General features: G+C 32.4%; 1 protein-coding gene across 2 annotated transcripts in view; it reads left to right on the forward strand.

Annotated features, from left to right (window-relative positions):
- Positions 1-25,467, forward strand: part of LOC129745403 (protein germ cell-less) — a 44,240-nt gene that overhangs the window by 10,583 nt on the left and 8,190 nt on the right. Inside the window, exons 1-3 of one of the 2 annotated variants that reach the window (XM_055738468.1) lie at positions 23,987-24,388; positions 24,641-24,794; positions 24,859-25,231. In XM_055738468.1, the coding sequence (XP_055594443.1) occupies positions 24,655-24,794; positions 24,859-25,231 (513 nt within the window). In that variant the 5' untranslated portion in view covers positions 23,987-24,388; positions 24,641-24,654. Of the gene's footprint in view, positions 1-23,986; positions 24,389-24,640; positions 24,795-24,858; positions 25,232-25,467 lie in introns of those variants that run through there. The other variant, XM_055738467.1, reaches the window with a different exon arrangement.

Consider the following 25,467-nt stretch of genomic DNA (forward strand, 5'->3'; position numbering starts at 1 on the left):
AAGAGATACGGTTCCGACAATTGCGGATGTTTACGGTGACTTTTGGTAAATTTTCTATTTTTAACTACGATGTGGAGTTGATGTGCATCTTTTTCAATCGCAAATTTCTCGTAAACTAGCCGGCTCTTGACGAAAAACTCTACATTGAAACAATCCTTACATTCGAAACAATCAGTTAGGAAAAGAAACGACGGTTAAAAATTGAGAAAAAAGGGTTTATTTGCAAAAGTCTAAAATTTTGTCTCCAAACCCTACCTGGGGTAAGTGGGAACGGCTTTATACATACTTGAAGTTTACACATTTTTTTCAATTTTCTCTCTCCTTCATTCAATACAATTTAGCTTTATTTAGCATTCAGATCATGAAAAATTGGGAAAAGTACTTGTTTTTTTTCTAAAATAAGTATATATTTTCGATAATATCGGATTACACATAATAATCATTGAAAGATGCCTTATTAATAGTACCATGCACTTTTTTCAAAATTTCGGGCGGTTCGAGCAATAAGGTATTCAACCAAAAAAACACAAATTTGTTGAAAATTTCTTGAGAAATCAAAGGAAAAATCTACCGTCCCCACTTACCTCATAAAGCGGGGTAAGTGAAGACACGCAGCAGTCCATAACAATTTACGTGATAACTTTTTTCGCTTTGCGTCTATCAAGCTCATCTCTTCAGCATTTGTGAACAACATGTGCTGCATCACATTTAACGCGATTTTATCAAAATTGACTCACTGCTGATTTTTTTAATGATTTTTTTAAAGTTGAACTATACGAAAAACCGTCCCCACTTACCCCGGTGTACCTTATTTCAAATTCTGAGGTTGTAAATTCTTCATTTTGTTTTTAATTTCAGTGGAATGACAAATTTAAAAAAAAAGTCAAATAGGAGGGTGAATATGGTTATAACACTGAAGTACTTGAAAAATTGTTTTCTACTGACGTAATATTTTTCTTGCCTTCATCATGCAGTTCCCTCAGATAGAAGAAGAAAAAAACCTTAAACTAGATATGTACGGAATCATGTGATTTCCAATTTTCTTTAATTTTCAGAAAGTTCTACCATGTTTAATGGGTTAACAGATCTTAGTCGTTCTAAACAGTGAAAAAAGATCTTTGTGTGTTAAATTGCCTTTATACACCCAAAATAATCTGCACGTAGTGGCTACGTGAAAAACTACATAATTTTTATCCAATTGATTTTCACGTAGATGCTACGAAATCAATATGTAAACGCTTCCCTATAAGAATTGGTGCTTCATGGGAAGCACCTACATTTTACGTGATTTTTTTGTGAGTTCAACGCGGCTTGTTTATGAAAGCCACGGGGAATGTTTTTAATATCGGAATGAAAATAAGGGTTTTTTTTACTTCTTACTATTGTTATTTTTTATAAGATTAAAAAACTTAATTTTTTTGTGAATAAACTTTATTTTCACAATCTTTGCACAACATATTTATCACTAACACTTCACTTATTAAATATAAAAAAAAACACTTTTATTTTTGTACATCCAGCATCCCAGCATCTTTTAGGAATCCTGTAAAAATTTAAAAGTATTCATTAATAACAAAAGTATTTTTTGAATAAAACATATTTTACCTTGTCGTGAATAGTGTTCCGTTGAACATCTTATTCGGATAGTCCCACCAATGAAGCCATTGAAGTCCAGAGCCATTGCTATCAGAAAAATTTAAAAAAAAAAAAAAAAATCAGCAGATTACAATTAACCATCATAATCACTTACCAAAACGACAAATCCACAACAGATTAAATCCTCCTTGCTAACCTGTTTTGCTGATGACAACAGACGCAACGGCTTCAAAAAATTTCACAACAGCAAACAATGACGGACCTCTATTTTATTTTCTAATATGAATGTACCACCAAATGCTGGAGGAAAATGCACAAAACGGATTTGAAATCATCCACTTAGACTTTACGTGAAATTCACGAGTCAGTTATGTGGAAGTAAAGTAGTTACTACCGGGGCGTCCTGGAAACACTGTGGTTACTACAAAATCACGTAGAATCGATATAATGCATCGAAATCTTAGTTTACGTGAAAAATCCCGTAGAAATAATTTCTAAATTCTTTTGGGTGTAGTAAGGATATTAAAATTGTAGTCAAGTTCTCCATTGGAGTTATTAATTTTCCAGTAGACGCTTAAAAACATATGACTTCAATTGGCAGTTTTACATCTTTATTTTTAACATAGTTATCAATATTTCACAAAACAAATTCAACCGTAATATACAACATCACGTTGAAATCCATTTTTAATGAAGATTCGGGCAATGGAAGCTTTCTCACTAGGATTTTTTTTGTGTTTCAAAATATTTTCTTAATTTTATCTAAAGAAAATCATCAATTTGGAATTAGAACAAAATATTCTTATATTTACTCTAAAGGCAAAAAAGCGTTTCTGAAATTCAAATCAAATTTATAATTTCTAATTCGGTATTTTTTTCTTTTGTTTACAGTTGGTTGGTTTATTGAGAATTGTAGAAGCATTCTTCTTAAAATTAACACTAGAAGGACCGGCAAATTGAATATACCTATTCGGACCGCCCCAAGTAACCATAAGCACTTAAATATAGCCCTTAATCAACACTATATTCCCAAATATAACTCTGAATTAATGCTTGTTTTGCACTATATGCGTATATAATGCAGATTTAATGCTAAAAAGGCGAAATAGCGGGCTGACTAAATGCTATCACGACATAGCTTTTAATAAGCATTACAAATGCTAAATTAGAGCACCATTAAAACGTCATTTCGCCAGCCGTATAAAAGCATTAACAATGCATACTTAGAGCACCTTTGAATTTTTTAATTGATTGATCATGATTGATTAGAAACGGAAATTCAAATCAGGAAATTATTCTTTGATTTATTAAAATGAACAAAAATTAAAAAATAAAATCATTATCTACAAACATCAATCAACCTGCTGAATGAAGGATTATGCTTGCTTCATGAAGTGTTCTATGAAATGAGAAGTGATTATAATTGAATTATGAATTACTTTTGATGAGTCTCGAACCGAGGATCCCGCAGCAGCCTTTATCTTTCCTTGCGCCTTTACCATTTCGACCACTCTTGATGCTGATAAGGTAGGTGAAAAAACCCGTACTTCAAGTACTGTTTGGGTCACACAACTTTATAGTCAATGTATGCATGAGAAGGTTTGGAAATGTATTGGAAAATTTTGAGAGGAGACAACTGCAACTGCCCGCTCTGTTTGTTTTCGTTTGCTGTCTTGCTTACTCATACGCAGCAAATACGAAAATCACTCTTGTTTACATTCGCGGGTTTGACGTTTCTACGGTTTATAAAAGCTTTATATAAGCATTAACAGGAAGTTCTAGTGCTACAGTCTTAATGCTTGTTAACTTTATATAGTAGCTCTATATGTGCATATAGTGCTACCATTAGTGCTAATTTTTGTTATTGCTTATATGCATTAATAATGCTTATATAAAACTAAAAAGCATTATGAATGTTGATATAATGCTAACTTGCATTAGAAATGTTGATTTAATGCTGATTAAGGGTTATGGCTTAATGCTTATGGTTACTTGGGGCGACCAGTCAAAATGACTGGTAAAGGGAAAATTTTGTATATCATAATATTTATAACTTTTTTCTTTTGAAATTATTTTGTTATTTATTCGATATCATTTTTATTATAAAATGGAAATATTTTTTCTCCATGGGTGCACGGAATCACCTCATTTTCGCATAGTTGGCGAATACGTGTATGTCATAAAATGAATATTTCAAATAATTATCAAAAAATTAAAATACATTATCAATTTAATTATAAAATCATGTTAGATGGCAATAGGTATTGACCATGGGTGCACGGTTTCACTTCAATTTTGTTTTAGTAGATATTTTCTTGCATCCACCGCTCTGAAATTTTTCAACACGTTGCCTATAAATTATACCTGATATTGTAGGTTTTGAAACATACTTTTTCTATAAGTAGAGCAATTCACCATGGGTGCACGGATTCACCGCCATTCATCCAAAATATTTTTTTTTGCATGCTAAAGGTAAAGAATAAAGATTTATATAGATTCAATAGAAAAATTTTGTTAAATACATGGTTTTTCACTATGGGTGCACGGATTCACTGCGTTTTAATCAAATATTGGACTTTTTGCAAATTTTTAAAAAACATTTATTAAATCTTAACTAAACCAAAGTCGAAACCATGTCTTTCATGTTGAGACATAATGATTTAAATATCAATTTTTATTTTAATAATATTTAATTAGTTAATAAGAATTTAATAAGTTCCGTTTTTTCATTCCCGGAAAAAAATATTTTCATTATACAGACCCCGTTCGATTTTGGCAACACGCTCGTACATTTTGTGTTGCCAAAATCGAATGTTGCCAAAATCGAACGGTTTTTTTTCTCCACTTTTTTATCAGTTATTTTTACAAAATAACTCACATTATTATCAAAAACGTTATTTTTAGTCAATTTCCGACCATTTCTAGTAAATTTTGATTTTTTTTTCATCATGTTTTTGATGCATTTTTCACTTATCTTGTTTTGTTTATAATGTTTGTTTTCATTTGTCATGTTTGCTGTTTTTTTCGTGTTTCATCATTTTTTAGTTGTTTTTAGTCATTTTCAGTCTTTTGTTTGAATTTGTTTTTTAACTTTTTGAATTTTTCATCTTTTTGTCATTTTTTAGTACTTAATAAATTTTTTAAAAACTTTTGTTTTTATTGTTGCATTTTATCACCATTCCAGAACACAAAAACGTAATAGTGGTATTTGTCTGATTTAAATTGGTTCTGTTATAACGAAAACTAGATTGTAATGTTGTTTCTAAAAACCGTTCGATTTTGGCACATGTGCCAAAATCGGATGTTGCCAAAATCGAATGTTGCCAAAATCGAATGTTGCCAAAAACGAACGGGGTCTGTATCTTGAAATAATAAATTTATTTATTTATTATTAAAAAAACAGGTTTTTGCAATCGTATATTTATCTGATAAGATCTGATCAACATCCAAGAAATTGGAAAACGGTTACCATGGACCGAGTGAATTTTAGGAATTATATGCATCAAGTTATGTCGTGCGACGGAAACCAGTGGAAATAAAAATAATGAATCAACATTGTCAAATGTACACGTTGATTTGTTTTTCCTTAAAAGTTTTTTGACTGATCAATATTGCATTTCAAATACCTATCATACCTAACTCAAAAATATTTTGTGTTCTGAAGCAAGTTGGAAACTATCTATTTCTATATAATTTTCAACGGCAAATTTACAGCCAATCCGTGCACCCATGTTGAAATATCATTTAAATTATTCAGTTTCAGCTAATGCCTTCAAATTTAAATAAATGAGTACACAATTCATAATTATTTTACTCATTCTAGTTTAGTATAAAACATATTTATCACCTAAAACTACTCGATTTCTCGAATAAACATGTATTAAATCTAACATAACTTTTACAAATCTTGATGAAATTTAGCCAAATTTTGACAGAAAGTTTGATTATAGTTGAGCAACAAAACGGACTAAAAAAATTGGGAGGCAAGTGCTTGAAGCGCCACACAGCGGTAAATCCGAGAACTTTTTCTACAAATTTTCCTGACTTCGTATCGAAAATCAATAATTTCATTACGAATGACACACTCCTGCCCACCATTAATCAACTAAGATTCAATGTCTTGAATGTAGATTGCAAATGAAACCAAAAGCAAGCGAAAAAAATTATCTTGTTTGAGTTATACGGTTGTGAATTTTACCAGTCAATTTGACTGGTCACGGTCTGAGTGTCCATGGTGAAATTTTTTTCGCTTATTAAAAGAGCTTGTGAAATAAAAAATACACAGTTATGTAGAGATTCAAAATTCATGAAAAGTCGTATTTTTTGCGAATTTTTAGAGCGTAGTGTTTAAAAGATATTCAACAAACAAAGTGTCCAACCAGTCATTTTGACTGGTGCGGTCTTTCTAGTGTTAACACAGTTAATTTTAAGAAATAATCTTGGTTTTTGTAGAGAAACATAAGTGGTACTATTCTTAGGTCGCACTTTTTTTTTCATATTTTGGTCCTCAACGCCAATTGCTTCGTTCAAAAAACATAAACTTATGCTTGATTTATCCAGTGAACAACTTAAAACAAGTTGTAGAAGAAAATTTTTGGGAACCTCATAGTGGTACTATTCTTGTTTCGCTCACTGTATTTTCACTTGCGTTTACAAAGAATTCATGATTAGATTACAAAATACAAGTTGGGGTTCTGAATCTTATACCGAAAAGAATGGACAAAGAGGCGCATGACGACAGTACAACTGAGAGGACTTCGTTAATGAGGACATCTGCAGGAAAAAAAATCATAGTAAAGATTCTCTTGCAAAAATTTATTTCACCCTCAAGGTTTCACCATTCAAATATGAACTATGAAACTTCAAATTAACCTATAGGTATTATGAAATTTAAAAATAAATATTTGAATTTTAGATCCAATTTGATTCAGTTCTGTTTGGTCTATCATAAGGTTGCCAGATTGCCCGGTTTTATCCGGGTTTGCCCGGATATTTAATACAAAACTCCGGCCCGGTTGACCGGATTTCATTGAAAACAGCCCGGATTTATTCACTTTATTTGCCAAATCAAACAAAAAAAAATCAATTGTGTGCACATTTTTTTTTTAATTTATGCATCCAAACCGAAATTTTCTGAGCATTTTTTTTTTTTTAAATAGTCTTGAAAGATGTTTTGGAAGCTTCAAATACGATATTAAATAAACTGATGACTTTTGATGAAAAAAAATTATTTCAAGTTTTTTTTCAATTGGTTGTTTCGGGGTAGCTCCTTTAGTTTTGAACAAATTCACCCGGATATTGCCCGCATTTTTTTATCGATAATTTCGAAACAAATGCCCGGATTTTGCCAGGTTTTTAGATAAAATTGCCAGGATTTATCCGGTCCGTATAGGTGCTGAAAAAATTCTGGCAACCTTAGTCTATCACATCGATCATACATATTATGGATGACGGTAAAAAAATTGCAAGAACTTCCAAACAGAAATCGTATATGAAATATTAAGAGTTTAAATTCTAATAGTAAGAGTTCAAATTATAAAAATCCTTTTCAAAATTTTTAAATATTAGCACAAGAGTTCCCAGCATCAATAAACCAAAAGAAGGGGAAGTGCGTTTGTAACTTTTGCGTTCCCTATGAGTTTTTAGTGCCAAAAGTACATTTATAAAGGCTGTTTCAATATGAAGAAATTGGTGTTTTGCGATACAGATTTAAATTCATCTCCAGTATTCAAAATCTGCATTCAAAATTATAAAACAAGGAAACGAAATTCACATTTTCCAAGGTGCATTGCAAACTGATTTTGACTTATTTAGGGTCGCTGATTGTAAATTTGTATTTTTTCAGCTTTCGCTTTCGGTATAACTTAAAAAATACAAAGAAAAAAACATTGAAAAAATATTTGCACTTTTTAGCAAAAATTTAAAATACCAAAAAGATTTAGAAAAAAGATGGTTTTAACCTAATGATCAATTTTCCTGAAGACTGAGTAATTTAACGTGACTTCTACGTGACAAAATTATTAAACTAGAATCAATCTTGGATATTTTTAAGTCAAAATGCTTTTCAATCTTTAACAAACTTGTGAAACAGATCAAAATTTTCAATATCAAATTTTTAACTAAACAAACCTTCCTTTTGTGATTCTAGCAATAGTTTAGTAATGCAATATATTTAATTTTTAGAAAAAGAATGTTTAATTTATTTTCAAATCGTTCGTTGTATCGTCGGAACAAAATTATCTTAAAAAAATTATATCGTTTTTTCCCAAAATGCCACCCAATAAAAGATAATGAACAGATTCAAAGTAATTTGGGTTGTTCATATAGGTTCGTTACTTCATCAGTTATCATTGATCGATTTAACTCTAAATTGGTTAGTTTTAAAATTGCTGAACTCCACAAACAAGAAGTGATAGACAAAATCTGACAAAAAAATCGAGTCTAGGACGAAAAAATCTTCCGAAATTATTTTGCCTATGTTTTAACTTTTTTTTTCGAAAATTAAAACTATCTCGTTATCAGTCGAGTATTTTTTTCGGAAACAAGGCAATCCATCAAGCTAAACATTCCGAAGAGTAATATTTGATTTAAACTGCTGGATTTCAAAATCTAAACATCAATTATATCGCCGAAATTACTTTCAGCTCATCTACAAGATTTAAAAGCAGTTTAAAGTTAGATACTCTGCATATGAAAGTTTGGCTATTTCAATTGCATTAGATTAAGACTCTTAACTAAAGAATATTATAAACTATTATAATTAATCCCATCATTTTTTGTATTCTATTATAATTCAAAATAATAATTTCAAAAATTTGGAATTATGTGCAGGTACCTTCATGTAAAAATAAACGATTCTCACTTTCTTTATAATGTATTTGTTGCAAATTTGTTACTATAACTATTCATTTCAGTACAATAAAAATTGAAAATTATGTATGATTGATTTAAATTCAACAGCAAATTAATTAATATTAAGTTTCAAATTGAATTTGCAAAATCAAAACCAGAATTTTGGACGAGAATTATGTTTCAAAATTGAAGATAATAATACGAAATTTTCCCGATCACTACTCAGTAAAATACTCCAATGAAGAATTTAATTTAATAACCGTTAATCAGTTTGAAATTCAAAGCAATAATAAACTTACACTTATCTCAAAAATATGCTTTTTGAAACGTATAGTAGCAAAATGACACTCAATAAAATTTTGTTTTGAGCCTAGTGCTGATATTCAGAAGCTCAGGAAAAAAATTGATGATAATTTGAAGAATTTTATTCTACATTTTAACCCTTCAACAACCCCCCCAAAAATTACCATCATTTTTGTTTCTTCTGTGGAATCGAGCCTGTTAATAGTTTTTGTGCAAATTTATAAATTCGTTTACGCAAAATTTCCGCTGAACAACTTTATCGAAGACCGTAGCTTCGTATCTTATAAGACAAAAAAGTTATTAACTGTTGAATGGGGGCATGTCTTTTAGCATCGATGAACAATAAATTAAATTGACATCACTGCTGGGGCCTAGCGAACTATTGAATGACTTTTGTTCACGCAATTCGCTTCAGTCCAGCTGCACTGCTGCCAGCTGTGAAATTTACCAACAGAGTGAGCTCATGTGTAAACAAAGTGAGCAGATTTATGAGGTTTTTCAAACAGTTTTTTCAATAGTTTAAAAAGGTTTTTTTGGTCCGTTTCTTCTACAAGTTTGTTGTTCAACGTAACTAGATTCAAATTTCGTATAGTTTGTAAAAAATTATACAACGATCTAGTCACAGATGATTAAAATAAAATGCAATGTAATTCATCGCTTTATGGAACCCCACAGAAAACATTATTTTATGGTGAATTTTTGCTTTAACCCTCCCCGTTTTTTTTCACTAAAAGTTAATAGAGATATAACTAGTTGTAAAATGATTTTTAGTAGAATTTTAAAATTTAAAACTACCTTTTTTTTAACATATAAAAATCACTGATTTCATTGACCGAAACAAGCATATTAGAACAAAACTAATTATCTAGCGGAACCGCTTTAATCGTTCTGAAATGTAAATAAAGGTCAAACGACCTATTGTATTCTAATTTATTTCCTTTAACAGTTTTGCAACAGCCAAAAATTTCAAATAAAGTGTTTGTAAGCGAATAATGACTATATGCGAATGAAAGGCAACAGTTTGTGTTGTCTTTTCACTGAGTTTATTCGGTTACAATTTGGTTATTTGAATAATGTAAAAATGATCTTATTTCCGAACACTTAATAAGTTTAGAAAAAGTTAAAATAGTTATCAGGAATGAATGAAAAAAAAGTTCAGCAGTTAAACATACAATTTAAGAACGAAACTTTATCACATCTGATAATCAATTTCATAAGGCCTAACAATATATTGGGCAAAAAATTTATGAAAGAAAAATCAAACTATCGGTTCAATATTAAATTACTTTTAAAATGAGATTCTTTTTAAATTTGACATCAAGTATTAATAACTAGCATGTCTAAGATTGATTGATATTATGGTTTTTAAAATTATTTAATAATTTAGACATGAAAAGTACTTTTTTTTTTAATGAAATATATAGTTTAATATTAAAGTAATAATAAATTTTGTATAATGAATGCTGATTTTTGTATTAATTCACTTACCTTTGTGCATATTTTCAACTGAATCAATCCAAAAATAACAAAGAAAACCAAAAAAAAAAGTCAACTTTCAAGCCGATTTACTATAAATTGACGGCTTAACACAATCAAAACTCGCTTATATGTGATTATTCAACTATTTTTTATGAATATAAAGTTGAAAAAAATTGAAAACTGATAATTTTTCATTGATAAATTCACTTTTTAAAAAAGCTTGTTTTTTAATACCATTTGAAAGCACTGACTTGAATCACATAGTACTCACCTTGAGAATACATTTAGAAAAACAAAAAAAGCAAAAGAAGAATCTTGAATAGTTTTCCGAACTTTCCCTTTCACCAGTTTTTGTGAAAATTCGGCAGGTGTTTCAAAATTTTACTTCAAAAAGTGTTGTTTCCATGCATCATTTGTTTACATTTTCCTTCACTCTGTTCAGCTGTCAAAATCCAGTGCGCCCGACCCCCATACTTCGCTATGCACTCAGCAGGGATGTCAATTGATTTTTTTGTTTTTCAATGTCATAAGACATATCCCTGTTTAACAGCTAGAAACTTTTTTGCCCAATTAGATACGAAGTTATGTTCAAAGGAAAATTTCTTTAAGAGAATTCATAAATTGGCACAAAAACTATTAACAGGCTCGATTCCACAGAAAAAAACAAAAATGATGTTGATTACTAAAAATGCAATTTTCCTGTACTAACAACAAAGTCCAAATTGACTCATGTAAACGTTACTCAAATATTCTGCGAAAAATCATTGAACCGAAATTAATTTTTAAGACCCCAGGGTTTCAGAAATTCAAAAATGACCCCAAATCGACTCAGTTTATTGTATCACACCTTAAATTGTACAAATACATTATTTTTGTGCTACTTTGTTGAGACTCTTGAGAGTATAATGCGATTTGTCGTATTTTTATCAAAGCCAATTATGACCAGTATCCCTTTTGTTTGTAAGGCCCACTTCTGAAAATAAGTACGGATCAAATGAACAAACAAAATCACAAGCTAACCGATTTGAATAAGTTGTAAGACTCTTCTGCCCAAGATGCCCAATCTACCAAAACTAATGATGCTGTTTTTGCCCCTGGTCACCAAGTTTATGTTAAAATTAAATTCGGGGGATGCGAAGAAAAATAGTTGTAGGAGGTTTTAAACAGTGAGACTATTTAAAATTTTATCTATTAAGTGTAAACTGAAAATTGGAACCTTCAATCTTAAAATTAGTTTATATTATGCTATTTATTTCTACACCGTTTTATAACAATCCAATAAAAACAATAAATAACCAGCACGTATGCCTTCTGTAATAAAAAATTTCTCCTTGATCATTCTGATTTTAATGGCCTTTCCGATTAACGCCATATCGAAGGTAGATTCAGCTTCAGCCTTCAACGAAACCATAAGAAGGTATCCAATGCACATCCATAATCCATCCAATAGGCATGATGAATGTTAAAATGTCAACCCCGACTGGTGCGATGGTAGGACGACAGCTATGAAAATGGAATCCCACGTCCGATTTGAATGTTGACATCAGCATCTTGATATTCTCTAAGCTGTTAACCTTCTATAAGTTATGTCAACTTTCCTTAGAAATAAATTTATTTGCTCACAGGGGTTATGCCTTATATTTATAAGTTTGATCCAAATATGTTATCGTAATTGTTCAAATAGAATGAGTGCAACCTGCAATTAAAGCCAGCAAAAGTTGCATGTGCTTCGGTTTCAATTGTTACATTGTTAAGCTGCTGCACATGTTCCCATAGAGTAAAGTTTATCGGCATTAAGCCGGGCAGCGGCGTCGTTTTGCCGCCGGATAATCACAGAAACGATTGAAATTCTTCCCAAAATGCCACTCGTCAATCGCAGCAAATGTATTACTGCTCCTCCCCTTTCTAGCATTTATTGTTGGAGAATAAATTTATCTTAATGTGACGAATCAATAAACCGAACGTTTTCTCCGCTCGTTCCGCATTGGAAGTTCTCTGTGTACACAATTTCGAATTCAATTGCCTAGGTGTAATAAAATTGCAAATCCGCATCCATTATGGCAAACCGACTCTTATCGATATATGGGCAGGATTCACATTCTATCTGAGCGGTGAAATAACGGAAATCACTTGGGATATTCCGAATCGAAAAGTGTATTTTTCTTTAAAAAAAACATTAAAGTTTTTAGTTACATAACAGTAAGAAATTTTAAATTTTATATATTTTTAAATGAAGTTATTCCTCCTTTTGAAAATCTAAGCGCGATTTTTTTGTGCAGTGCGTGATTTGCGCGTGAATTGAATCATTCCGTCGTTCCGAATGGCGTCAGTCGGCCCGAGAAGTGAAGTCACTGTTGACTTTTTTCCTTCTTCAAAGCAATGATTATCCATGTGAAACTGAACGGTAGAAACAATCTTTAGCTCTTTGCGTCGCGTGTATCACCTTTTTGGTATGTTTCTGTCGCTTGATCCATTTTATGATAACAAGTTTTTTAAAAAGGTATTTTCAATGGAATTATGTTACATATTTGAAGTTTTCAAAAAACTTTTTTTTTACAAACTCTGACTGTTATGAGATTTTTTTTCAAAGTTCCTTCTTGTACTTTTCTATAAAAACTGAGCTCTATCTGATTTGCGTAACCAACGTGGTTGCCACGTAAATATTTCAATACATAGTAGGAGAATCCCTGAAATGACTAAGTCAATCGGCATTGGCGAGTACCATCGAATGGTATGGTTCTTAAAATACTTCCCTAACCAATTTAGGTCACCGCCAACCGAGAAACACCATTCCGATTCCAGTTAAAATTGCATTCGCCATTCGTAGCGAGTGTGAAAGGAAGTGCTAAACTGTGTTTTTATTGGGTGAAGGTGTCGATAAAACTACTTTCCTAAAATTGGTACAAGGTTAGAACTAGTTTACAATGTTGTTATTTGATCCAAACTAAGATGTTGGAGCTCTTTTTTTTATTCACAAAGCAGACACACCCTAGTACCAAATCAACCGTTCGAGGAAGGAACCGGCTTTGGGTAAACAAACCGGGCATCGGACAGCATCATTGCCATCATTTTCGAGTCTATTAAAAGGACCGTGAGTTCCAAAACGAAACACCCTACGCACGCGATAAACTTCACACATGTTTTTCTTCGCGCTTGGACTGATGCTGCTTGCAATGCATCGGCAACATTGATTCGATTCGAGCACGACCGTGAATAAATATGTGGGTCCAACATATGTTTTCTCGATCTTGTTTTTTTCGCGTTTGGGAAGTTGTGTTCGCGAGTGTAAACATCAAATAGAAATAAGTAGCGTCTTTCCTCGAACTGTGCTGGTTGTACAAATTCGATTCTTATTGAGATTTTTTTTAAATCAGGATAATTCAGGACATTTTAAAGAATAATTTTTAAAAATCATAACGATTCGAGATTTTTTTCAAAAATTAGGACGATATTTCGAAAATCAATACTGCTGTATGTGTATGGGATGACACAGTACAAATCCTTCAAAATCAGGACACCTGGAACCTCTGACGAAGCTGCTAAAAAAAATCACATCGTAATACTTCCATCTTTGTCACCAGATAACGCTATTCGTGTCTCTCGTCGATATACGTTATTCGTGTCGTGTCCGATATACGTTAAAGCAATCTGGGCAGCTTATCCTAGAAATATCTTTATTTCTCTATTTTGACCTTATTTAGCTAAAGCATACCCAATAAAGTATAATTATTTTGGTTTTGAAACACCAAAAAGCAATTTGTGTAGACCCGTGAAATCATTCTTTCAAAAATTATAAAATTTAACTTTTAAGTTTCATATTTCGGACCACAATGTTTATTGAAATATTTCTGAATGAACTTCTTTTGCCAATGTTTTATTTGATTTTTTCGTATACTTATTTTCTACTTATAATTTTTTTTACACCTTGACCTGCTGAACGGACAACACGCGTTTTTTTCGGTCGTGGAAATTTTGTAATAAATTCTAGAAAAAAATACGAGTTTTCGACATTCTAACTTTCAGATAGAGTTGAAGTGATTGAGTGTTTGTACCAAATCTTCCGATGCGTAGAGTTCAAGTCGTCTAGTGAACATTTTTGCAGTAAGAACATTCCGATCAGTTTAGAGGCGTTGACTTTGATACAGCGCACGCATATAACTGTGCGTTTAAGAGTGTTTTTACAACCACAAGACGAGACTTGAATGAAAGGACAGTTATACAGGGCAATTTTCACTTATTGCGAAGCTGGATCAACCTTGAATACCGATGCTGATCTTCCCGGAACGTCCTGGTGCGAGTGAGCAAGCCTAGCGGGGTGTAGTGTTGTTCCCAAGGCCGGATGTGGCCCAGCGACCCACAAATGTCCATTCCAGACTGCGGACGAGTCTGCACAGTCCCTTTTAGTTAAAATTGGAAAAAATGAAGAAAGCCGAAGCTAAGTATCCTTTACTTTTCAGTTCATTCTTTAAAAGGGAAATCGATATATTCAAAAAGTTTTAGAATGCACATTAATTGCTTTGAGTAGATATTTAGCATGGAGATTTACTTTCTCGTACCGTTTGGAAATTCTAGTTCAAATTCTAGTTATCATTATTGACAAATTAAATAAATATTAAAAATTATTGACAAATGTCTTAAATTTTAATTTGAAAATTCTCATTCTGCTTGAATTTGATATGTTGAATGTTGATATTATTGGTATTTTTTAAATCATTTGCTTACAGATTTTCAACGTGCAGATTACTACGATGCCTTAAATATTCTCGTGTATGCATTGGTGATAATTGTTTTCATCATTTAAATTTTATCTATACATTTCAATTGCAAGTTGTGGCATTTTTTTATCTATATGAACAGATTTTGAATCCTTTAAAGTGGAAGTATATAAATATTTTTTTGAGTATATGGTTCCGTATTGCGATTTGCGAATGGTAACAAGGTAAGATGTAAAACATGAGTAAAAATATGCACTTTTTGTTTTTGATTATATATTTAAATAGCTTAACTCTATTATGGGGTTTAGTGGGGGGATTGGACAGGACATCAAACGATCGGACGACTGATATACAATGGATTGTGGGTTCAAGCCAGCCGGAGTATCTCGGCAAATTTGGAATCATGAGTAGGTTACTTAGGTACCTTTTCAGGATTCTTTATTTGTTTCGAACAGTTTGAAGGGAGTAAGATGAGTCAAACTTGTCCCAAGCCAGTGGTAACGGACCCCTTGGTTGTGCTGCAATTATTGTTGATGAGTTAAGCATTAACAATTTTTGAATGCGCGATCGAGACTTCCGTACCGACACGGGTCGAAAGACCTATCAGCCACTGGTGGGTTCTCATACATACATACATACATACATAATTTTTTTTACACCTTGACTTTATAAGAAATATCCTCATAACACGCTCTTGGCTCAACACCTATCATGCTTCCTAATCAAATCTATTGAAAATCACCGAAATGCCATTTATCATTAAATTAAACCATAATCCACCGGTGATGATCTGTTATCACATGAAAAAATTGTGTAATTTTTTAATTTTGCTTGGAAAAGCAAATTTCTTTACTAATCTAAGGCTTGTGATATAGCTCATAAAAAACCCGGGTGTAATGTCATAACTTTTTTATTAATTAGAATAAAAAATCCAATTTAGTAACAATAACAGGGTTCTAAAGCTTAGTTCTTTTAGAAATGGGACACTTTCTTTTGCTGATAGCTCACTTACTAGTAATCGGACATTCAAAACTGTGACAGCATTTGGTCGCCCTTAAAAATTACTAACCGACGTATTTTTTCGAAATTTAAAATTCACGCGTTCTTGAGATATTTACGATGCAAGAGAAAAAGAAAAAAATAATTTTGCACAGTTTCTTTCAAAAACCATCATTATCAAATTGTTAGCTGACAAAACCGTTGATTATTCAAAGAATTACCGTGTGTAAGTGGTGGAAAAATATGCAAACACTTTCAAAAATATCCACTAAGTTCAAATCAAGCATTGTAGTGAAACACATGATCGTCAAATACGGTTAAGGGTCTTCCGGGAAGTCAAGTCTCATACCAGAATTTTTAATTTTTAATAAGCAAAAAACTAAGTGTAGATCGCTGAAATGTCCAGCAAATTTTATCTCCGATAAGCTGAAATTGTTGCCTCCTTATGAGTCATGAAAATTTAACCTCAAACAACAATGTTTAGCTAGTTCCAGACCTCGTAAGCTGTAGAGCCGGTACCGAGACTGTGAGAAAGATGATTTCTGATGGACGACAAAACTTATAAATAAAGTTATATCAAACAAATTCCAGCGCTTGAATCCCATAACATGTCTGCTTGTGGTAAGGTTCCTAGAATATTAAAGTATGTACTTGCTGATTGTTTTGTATAAAATATAATGGTTTGCCAAGATTCTGCTCCTTTGAAAAAATAACATCAATTTTCAAAAAAAAAAACTTTGGTTTTTGCTGTTTTAAAAGGCCGAATTAGAGTAGTCTTGTATAAACCCTTCGCAACCTACGATCTATACTATCCGATTATACTTTAATATTAATCTCATGATGGTTTCACTTCGTTATTATCTGGTTTAAACAGCAGAAATTACATTGAAAGCGCTTTTAAAAGTGGCTCAAAAATAATCAAATTTTGTTAATTTCGAAAAAGCTGAATCCACTAAATTGCCCTCGGTTTCTTTTAAAAGAGAAGTATTGGACACAAAAATAGTAGAAATTGAAGGAGTAGGATTCAGCTACCTAGCACACAGATTAGATGAAGTTGGAAAAACTAATCAATATCATGATAGAAAAAAGTGTGCGCTGGTCGATGCATAGCGATGGTAGATACCAAGAAAAAAGTAGAAATTTTTCTTACAAAAAACGATAAATAATTTTTATCAATTTTTTTGTGAATCATCAAAAGATTACCTTCATTTCTCTTATACAAAAGTTTTCGATCAAACCAATGGTTTTAGAGATACACACATTCGTAACTGTCCCATTTCTAAAAGAACTAAGCTTTATATACGCGATTTCATTGTATGAGAAAAAAAATCTAAATTTCACCAAAAAGGCCAAGAGAAAGAGCTTTACACAAGGATTGTTAGAATGAATGTTGGAATATTCTAACAACTCATAGTGATAGTGCTGGTAGCTATTACTTGTTGTGTTATCTAATTTTAATCGCCGCTGGGATATATTCTTATTTAATTTTTGGCATTTCCGCGAGTTGTGAAAATTCGAGGTAGAATATTTAGAAGGAACATGAAAGTATTATAGGTGGAAAGATCAAAGCTAGAGCGCTTTGGGTAGAAGAAATTGAATAGTTAGTGAAAATGTGAGCAGGGCTTTGGTTTTGTGAACAGTTTTTGAACTACTTGCGTGATTCTTTGCCGCGCGCCGTTTCAATGTTGATAGGAAGCGATGAAGAAACCCATCGCATTCCTACCCACATTGACACAATCTCATGTGTTCGACCCGTCCGTGTTTCAATGTGGGTAGGAATGCGATGGGTTTCTTCATCGCTTCCTATCAACACTGACACGGCGCGCGGCAAAGAATCACGCAAGTAGTTCAAAAGCTGTTCACAAAACAAAAGCCCTGCTCACATTTTCACCAACTATTCAATTTCTTCTACCCAAAGCGCTCTAGCTTTGATCTTTCCACCTATAATACTTTCATGTTCTTTCTAAATATTCTACCTTGAATTTTCACAACTCGCCGAAATGCCAAAAATTAAATAAGGATTACTTGTTGTTAGAATATTCCTACTTTCATTTTAATTTTCTTTGCGTAAAGCTCCTTCGTTTGGATTTTTCGCGAAATTTTTGAAAAATTTATTAGTTATGGTGATTTTTTCATAGTAACTAGTATCTACTGGTTACTATTACACGGTGTGTTTCGTAAAAGGACTTTAACCTTCCCATGCCGTTCGCAAAATATCCGTTTCGGGGAAATTTGAGTTGTAGTTTGATTTCGTTCTCCTGGCTGTAAATGTTAACCGATTTTGATGATATTATATTCATTGTGTAGGTAATTTGTTCTTATTACTCAAAATTTCAAAATAAAGTCGATATGTATTACCAAGTTATCAGAAACTGGTTCAGAAAGTAAAAAGTCCCAAAAATCAATTTTATTTTTAAAATGCTCATAACTTTTGACAGCTTTTCTGTATTTAAGTGTTTAATTGATGTTTGAAATCGTCAAGAATCCATCTATCCGACAATGTATAGATATGTAGGGGTCAAATGAAAGTTTTGACCGCTATCTCAGATCTTCCGGTAGAAAAAAATCTAACTTTAAAAAAACGATATCCAATTTTTGCTTTGCTTAGCTGTATTTCATTTCCCAATGAACCGATTTTCAAAACTCAAATTTCAATTTTTTGACGTTAATTTGATCATTATTTTCATAGAACATACTTGGTCTGTCAAAATTCCTAGTTCTTCAGTATATTGGAATGATGATAAAGAGATTTTAAATGTGCGCTTCGGGTCATATTGACCCGAACGGCATGGGAAGGTTAAGGAAAAAAAAACAGTATCGCTAATTTTTGCATGGGCAGACAGTAGAGCTTTTCCCGGTTCATTTTCACCAAAAATTAAAATGTTTGGTTGGTGGTCCCTTATTAATTTTTTTTTGAAAATTTTGTATTTGCAATTTTCAAAAAATATATATTTCAAGTGTATTATAATTTCAGAGGTGCTTATTCTCTCAACAACAAAACAAAAAAACTTTAAAAAAATTCAAAATTATTTCAAGCTAGTTACAAAGCTATAAAAACAAAGAAAATTCCTTAAAAATTTCTTCTATCCCAACATTTGAAAATTGGCTGTCAATTGTTGCCAGCAGTCTGAGAGAGTAAAATTATCTGTAATAATTTGAATTATCTGGAAAAATATGAATCCATATATGAATTCATTTAATTCATTATCTTTAGATTTTCTGATTGTGGAAATACTGGAGGAAATTTTATTAAAAAGCTCAATGATTATGATTAAATGATTAAAAAAATCAGTTAATACTAGGAACCGCAAGAACTTTGTTGTACTAACGCTTATCGTTTTACGGCCTGGAATAACATTTGTCTAAATTTATGCTTTGAAAAAATTAAGAGAATCACGATCCGTTAAAAATAATGTTTGATGAGAAATCAGTTCTTATATTTCTCTTGAGTAAAATTTCTTAAAAGCACAATCGCACTTAAGACTCAATGCAAGTAACTAGAGCATTTCAATGTAGCTTAAATTTGTCATGTTACTATCTTTTGATTTAATAATCATGTTAAGCCAGGAATATACGTTGTATTTTTATTTTTTCTAGCCAAATTTCGTAACGCTGCTGAACACTGTGATTCTTCAATTTTATTCATAGAGCTAGCATTACTGTTAAGACTATATTAGCTTCTACAGTTTTCAATCCACTATATTATTAAAATAACCTTAATTGAATTGAACATTTTTTTTGTTTTAAATTGAAGTTTTTAGGAATTATTGTTTTCCAGTCTAAAATTGTGATAAATTTAAAATTATTCCAAAAAATGCATTTTTCTCTTTTTGTCGATACAAAATTCAACAGTATTGTTGGCAAAAGTAAATTGTTAGTGAAACTAGCCTTAAGCGCGTTAGATTCATTGTGTTCATTTTGTTCATCCCTTACTTATTTTGGTTAGCCTACTGTACACTGCGGTTCTTCTTTATTATTTAACATATTTAAAAATAAATTCATGTTACCTTTGGATACCACCAATTATGACAACGATACTCCAAATAATAAGTTTAAAAAAAATTCATATAAAAAAAAGTTTTTCAGAAAATCCAAACCACTAATCTTTCTAGGCATTGAAATTTATTTATGTTTCAGAATAACAAAAACGTGATTAGAAATAAAATTTTCTAAGAACAACATTGCTATTCCATAGCATTGGAATAATTTTACCGATGAAAATTTATAAATATAGACTACAAATCTGCAACAACAAAAAACAGCATATGGGGACTAGACTGCCTCAATTTTGTATGGGAACTTTCAATCTTGTGAAATGTTATGCGCTGCAGGCTTAAATTGATCCTAAGTCTAGCACAAGGTCGCTTGCCAAATTTGGGCGAAATGGGATCACGGGAAGGGGCCGCTCAACGAGCCTAAAGTTTGTATGGGATTTTGAGACATTTTGTTCGGGAGAAACATGAAAATCCAGTTTTTCATGAATATCTTTTGTCCCCTTCGGCCGATTTCTTTTAAAAACGGTTTTTCTCAATGCCTAAACTATGACAAATTTTTCATCCAAAGACTGCATTTCGATTCGAGTTAAGATAAAAAAGTTATTAGACTTAAAAAATAAGGTAACTTTTTTCAGGGTGATATTCATCATTATTACTGAGAGACAGTGCTTCGAAAATTTTGACGCAGCATTAACAGTGATGAATATCACCCTGAAAAAAGTTACCCCTTTTTTAAAAGTTGAATAACTTTTTTTATAATAAGTCGAATCGAAATGCAGTCTTCGGTTGAAATATTTTTCATAGTTTAGGCTTTAAGAAAAATCATTTTCAAAAGAAATCGGCCGAAGGAGACCAAAGTTATTCATGAAAAACTGGATTTTCATGTTCCTCCCGAACAAAATGTCTCAAAATCCCATACAAACTCGTTGAGCGACCCCTTCCCGTGATCCGATCTGGCCCAAATTTGGCATGAGACCTTTTACTAGGCTTAGGATCAATTTAAGCCTGCAGCGCATAACATTTTATAAGCTTGAAATTTCCCATACAAATTTGAGGCAGTCTAATATCGCTGTTTACATTGCCAGACACAAAGGTTCTCAGATAGCTCGAAAATTACTCATTATGTTTGGCGTTATCCGTAGACTGTATTTTGTCTTTCTAGTAACATATCAAAAAACGTAAAAATCTGGTTACATAAATCGGACCGCAATGTTTGTTGAAATATTTCTCTATTAATCATATTTCTTACACCTCACCTTGACATCGAAAAAGAATTTCAGGCGGCATTTAAGAAAAGCTTCCAACCATAAATTAACGCAATACCCTGCTCAAATGTCTGTAGAAATGAACAGAAATTGTTATATCAGCTTTACTGGTGATTTTCTGATGATTTGATCGTAACATTCTTTGACGGGTTTCTGTGATGTTGATTCTCAGGAATCAATAGAAAATTCATGTCAAATTGTTGTTAAACGGTATGAATAACTTCTTTTTTTTTCTTCCTTTTTTTGGTCTTGATTAAAATTTGGCAAAATTACTTCTAATAAGATGGAATAATCGAAAAGTTTTTTTTTAAATTCATGAATTTAGCTGCTTTTCAGTTCTTTAAAAATACATTATTTAAAAAAAAACATGAATTTTCCTATTATTTTCATGCCTTTTCTGAAGCACACATTAGAAAAGAGCGGAATCTATGTTTTTTTTGCTTGAAAATTAAAAACTTATTTGTTACTCAATTTATCGGCCTTACCGGTGAAAAGTGATGTCCTTTTTAGTAGGGACATCTTAGAATTATGAAATTTTTTATAGATGTATTGAAAGTTAGAAGAAATGAATTATTATCATCACATATCAAACTTTTGTTCAGCACGGCCCTACTATTAAGTAACAAATATAAATTACAGTGATTAACCTCTTCAAAATGGAATTCTGAAACAATTTTTGTCCAGCGATATTGTTCAACTTGAATTTGATCATATCATGTTTTGTTGCCTTTCTAATATTTTCAAGTTATCATTGAGCGAAATGCCATTGTGGGGTAACGGACCAATTTTGGACCGCTTTGGGAAGTGGCTATGCTTTTTTCTGAAATAAAAAAGTACATGTTACAATTTTTTACTGCTTTATCCGTTAATTACGAAGCCCAAGGCTTTTTCTATCGAAACAGATCGTCGTTTGTTGCAATGTAACAAAATTTAAGCCTAAAAACTCGTTTCTTTGATCATTACTCAGGTCGGTATTTTGGACCACCAGGTTTCTATTTTGGATCACCCTTTGGACCTATTTTGGACCACCCTTAATCTGAATTAGTTTTTTTTTTCTAAATTTTGCTTTACTTACAACCGCGATTGATGCGCAATTATAACAATAATTCAGTTAATCTCTACCTTTCCTATTCTTGTAGTCAAGTTTTGATTGTTCCCGTTAATTCATTCCAATTTTTTCCCTAGCCTCTATTTAGGTACACTTGTTTGTATTAATAGTTCCTACTACAACCATCTGTTATTTTTCAACAACTTCTACTGCTTTTAGACAGTAATTTTTGATAAGAATATAGTAAAAACAGACAAATTCCCCAGTTGTATAGTGTGTTTCAAATGTATTGAAAATCCCGACAGCATACCACAATCTCGACGAAATTTGTTCTGCAGTGTTTTATACTGACCAGTTGACTTATATTTAGGATCAATTTTAGAACGCAAATCTCCTTCACGCGACCCAATGATAATTCTGACATCATCAACTGCGCAACATTAATTGATGCATTTTGAGATCCAAAACCTCAGTGGATTTGGTTTGGCCTTAGTACTGTAGAATATATTTATTAAAAAATATATGTAAATACGAGAATTATCCGATATTTTTAACCATCTTAAAGCCAGATTTTTCTCGCTTTAAAATTCTCAAAAATTCTGTTTTGAAACAACTTTTGTTCCACAAAAAAAATGTCGTTTGAGTAAATTCTTCAACACTTTTTTTTAGAAATTGCATAACCTTAGGGGCTGAAAAACTAGATTTTTTGTACTTTTTCGCTTGTAATATTTACAAATTTCAACAATTTTTTCTAAGTTTTGAATCATGTTAAGAGCTTTAGAGAGTTGATTAAATAAAATAATGTCAAAACTCAAATTTTCTACATATCAAACGATTGAAATAGTGTGAATTATACTTTTCATATCGCCGTCCAACGTTGTATTACGTTCAAGAACATTTAACAGCAAGTTCAATACTCAGGTTATGTTGGGTGGTCCAAAATAAGTCCCTAAGGAATTAAGTAGGACCTATTTTCAACATGGGTTTTCATGTGTTTTGTCATAGGTGTGAACATGTTTGTAGTTGTTAAATTCATCACAGCTTGGCAGAAAACTTCTTGGAAGTTGACTCCAATAATGACACGTCCTCCTGAAATGGGCGTGATTTGGTCCAACCGTTAAAAATCAAAACTTCTTTTTCAATTTTCTATGTCTTATCAGCTTATTTAAATGAAAGCTTAGATATGATTAGAATCATAAGAAGTAGCTTTAACTATATTTGATCAAAATTTTCATGGTTAACATGATTTATGAGAGAAAAATTGGAAAAAAGCTGCAAGGTGGTCCAAAATAGGTACCCGGTCCAAAATAAGTCCGTTACCCTATATAACTTTTTTCCTGAAATTGACCCAGAATGTTTGTCTCAAAAAACAAGCAGTGGCTGCATTATTGACAGTTTGTTTTGTGTTTAAGTTTTCAAAGATTTTCAGTATTGGTTTGAAAATTCGGCCAGTTGTGCTCCACTTTGCTATCGCTGATCACCCTACCGATAAATAAAGCTGATGCTAAAATCGCACAGGCCATTCAACCTGTTTGCTGGTTGCTTTATTTTGGCTAATTAATATTCAGATCGTTGAGCAAAAACGGTAAATAAAAACAAACTTCTTGGCAAAACAGCCTTCTAAAGCAGCTGGAACAATTCCCTCTTCAGAAAACCTTCGTCCCGAGGAAGATTTCGAAAGTTTCTACTCAAACAAACGACGACGATGATGATGTCAACTAATGGTGGGCTCTCTTGGTGTGCAAGGTTTTACCTTTCTTGTGTTTCGAGTGCCGATTACCGTTTCGAAAAAGGTTTAAAACAAATGTTTGCATTTTTGATGCGCCATCGGAGGCAGATATTCGAAGTGATAGATCAAATATCAGCCGGTCATCCAACAGCCAACACATCGGAAACAGTGATGTCATTACACGTTTAAAACCAACAGTCAGCATGTAATTGTAATTTGCATAATTACATGCCGTATGGAAGGGAGTTCAGTAGTGCTAAACAAAGTTGCACGGAACAAGGTCTCAGAAATCCACATTGACTTGATTGATTTAGGTCTATGCGTTGAGTATAGCGGCTCGGATGAAAACAAAATAGGACTGTCAACAAACTAACTACCGATTGGTGCGAAACGGTTTCTTCAAAAAGGTACGTGGGCTATATTTGGATTGGGATTTGAGTGGCCTACGCAGCAGAGGCTTGCGTAAGCTTCCAACATTTGATTAACAGTGAACTTGAAACTTGAGTTTTTTTTTCTGTTGACATTTTAGACTTCGTGGTAGGCTATATTCATACCAATTTGGAACACTTTTGATTTTAAATCCCAACAACACGATCCGAATCTATAAATTAAATATTTATGAAAATTAATTTCCATTTTATTTTATTTTATTTTTACAGAACCGAACAGAAAGATGGGTAACGTGGTGAATAAGGTTGTTTCCAGTCCGATGCAAGCGATTCGCAGCAGGAAACGGAAACGGCGAGATTCGGAATCCGACGGTAGTGAGGAGATTAATGATTTGCTGGACAAATCGTTAGCTACTCCCAAAAGGTTCGTGTTATCAATTGCAAAAAATCGAGAAGCCCCGACTTTATTGTACATTTTTCGATTCTAGAAAGAAGCTGATATCGACGGCCAAGTACATCTACCAGGCGCTGTTCAAGGAGGAACGCAACTCGGACATCACGGTTCATGCACTTGGAAAAGTGTGGCATCTGCACAAAGTATATTTGAGCCAGAGTCCATATTTTGCTAGCATGTTCAATGGGTCCTGGCGGGAGGCGGACGAAGACTATGTGCACATCGAAATCATCGATCCGAAGATAACGATCGAATCGCTGTACTCGGTCTTCGGTTCGCTATACATGGACGAAGTGGTGCTTGAACCCCGGGAGATTGTATCAATTCTGGCCACCGCAACGCTCTTCCAGCTGGACAGTTTGATCGATCGGTGTGCGGAGGTGATGATCGAGACCACTAATGCCGAGGTGAGTTGCGGTTTTCGTTTGGGGTTTGTCTTCTAGGTTCGTTGATACATCTTGATGTTTTCGCTGGGTGGGAATTTTAATGCTGAAAAACCCGACAATTATAGTTTCCGTTTTTATCATGACAGATGCTTTTCTAATTTGAATTTACATAGTTTGTGATTCTTGTTAATTTCGGGTTTGATACCTGAATCTATAGCTAATTAAGACCGAAATAAGCTATTTAATACAAACTGATA

The sequence above is a fragment of the Uranotaenia lowii genome, chromosome 2 (genome assembly GCF_029784155.1).
Source record: "Uranotaenia lowii strain MFRU-FL chromosome 2, ASM2978415v1, whole genome shotgun sequence".
NCBI lineage: Eukaryota > Metazoa > Arthropoda > Insecta > Diptera > Culicidae > Uranotaenia > Uranotaenia lowii.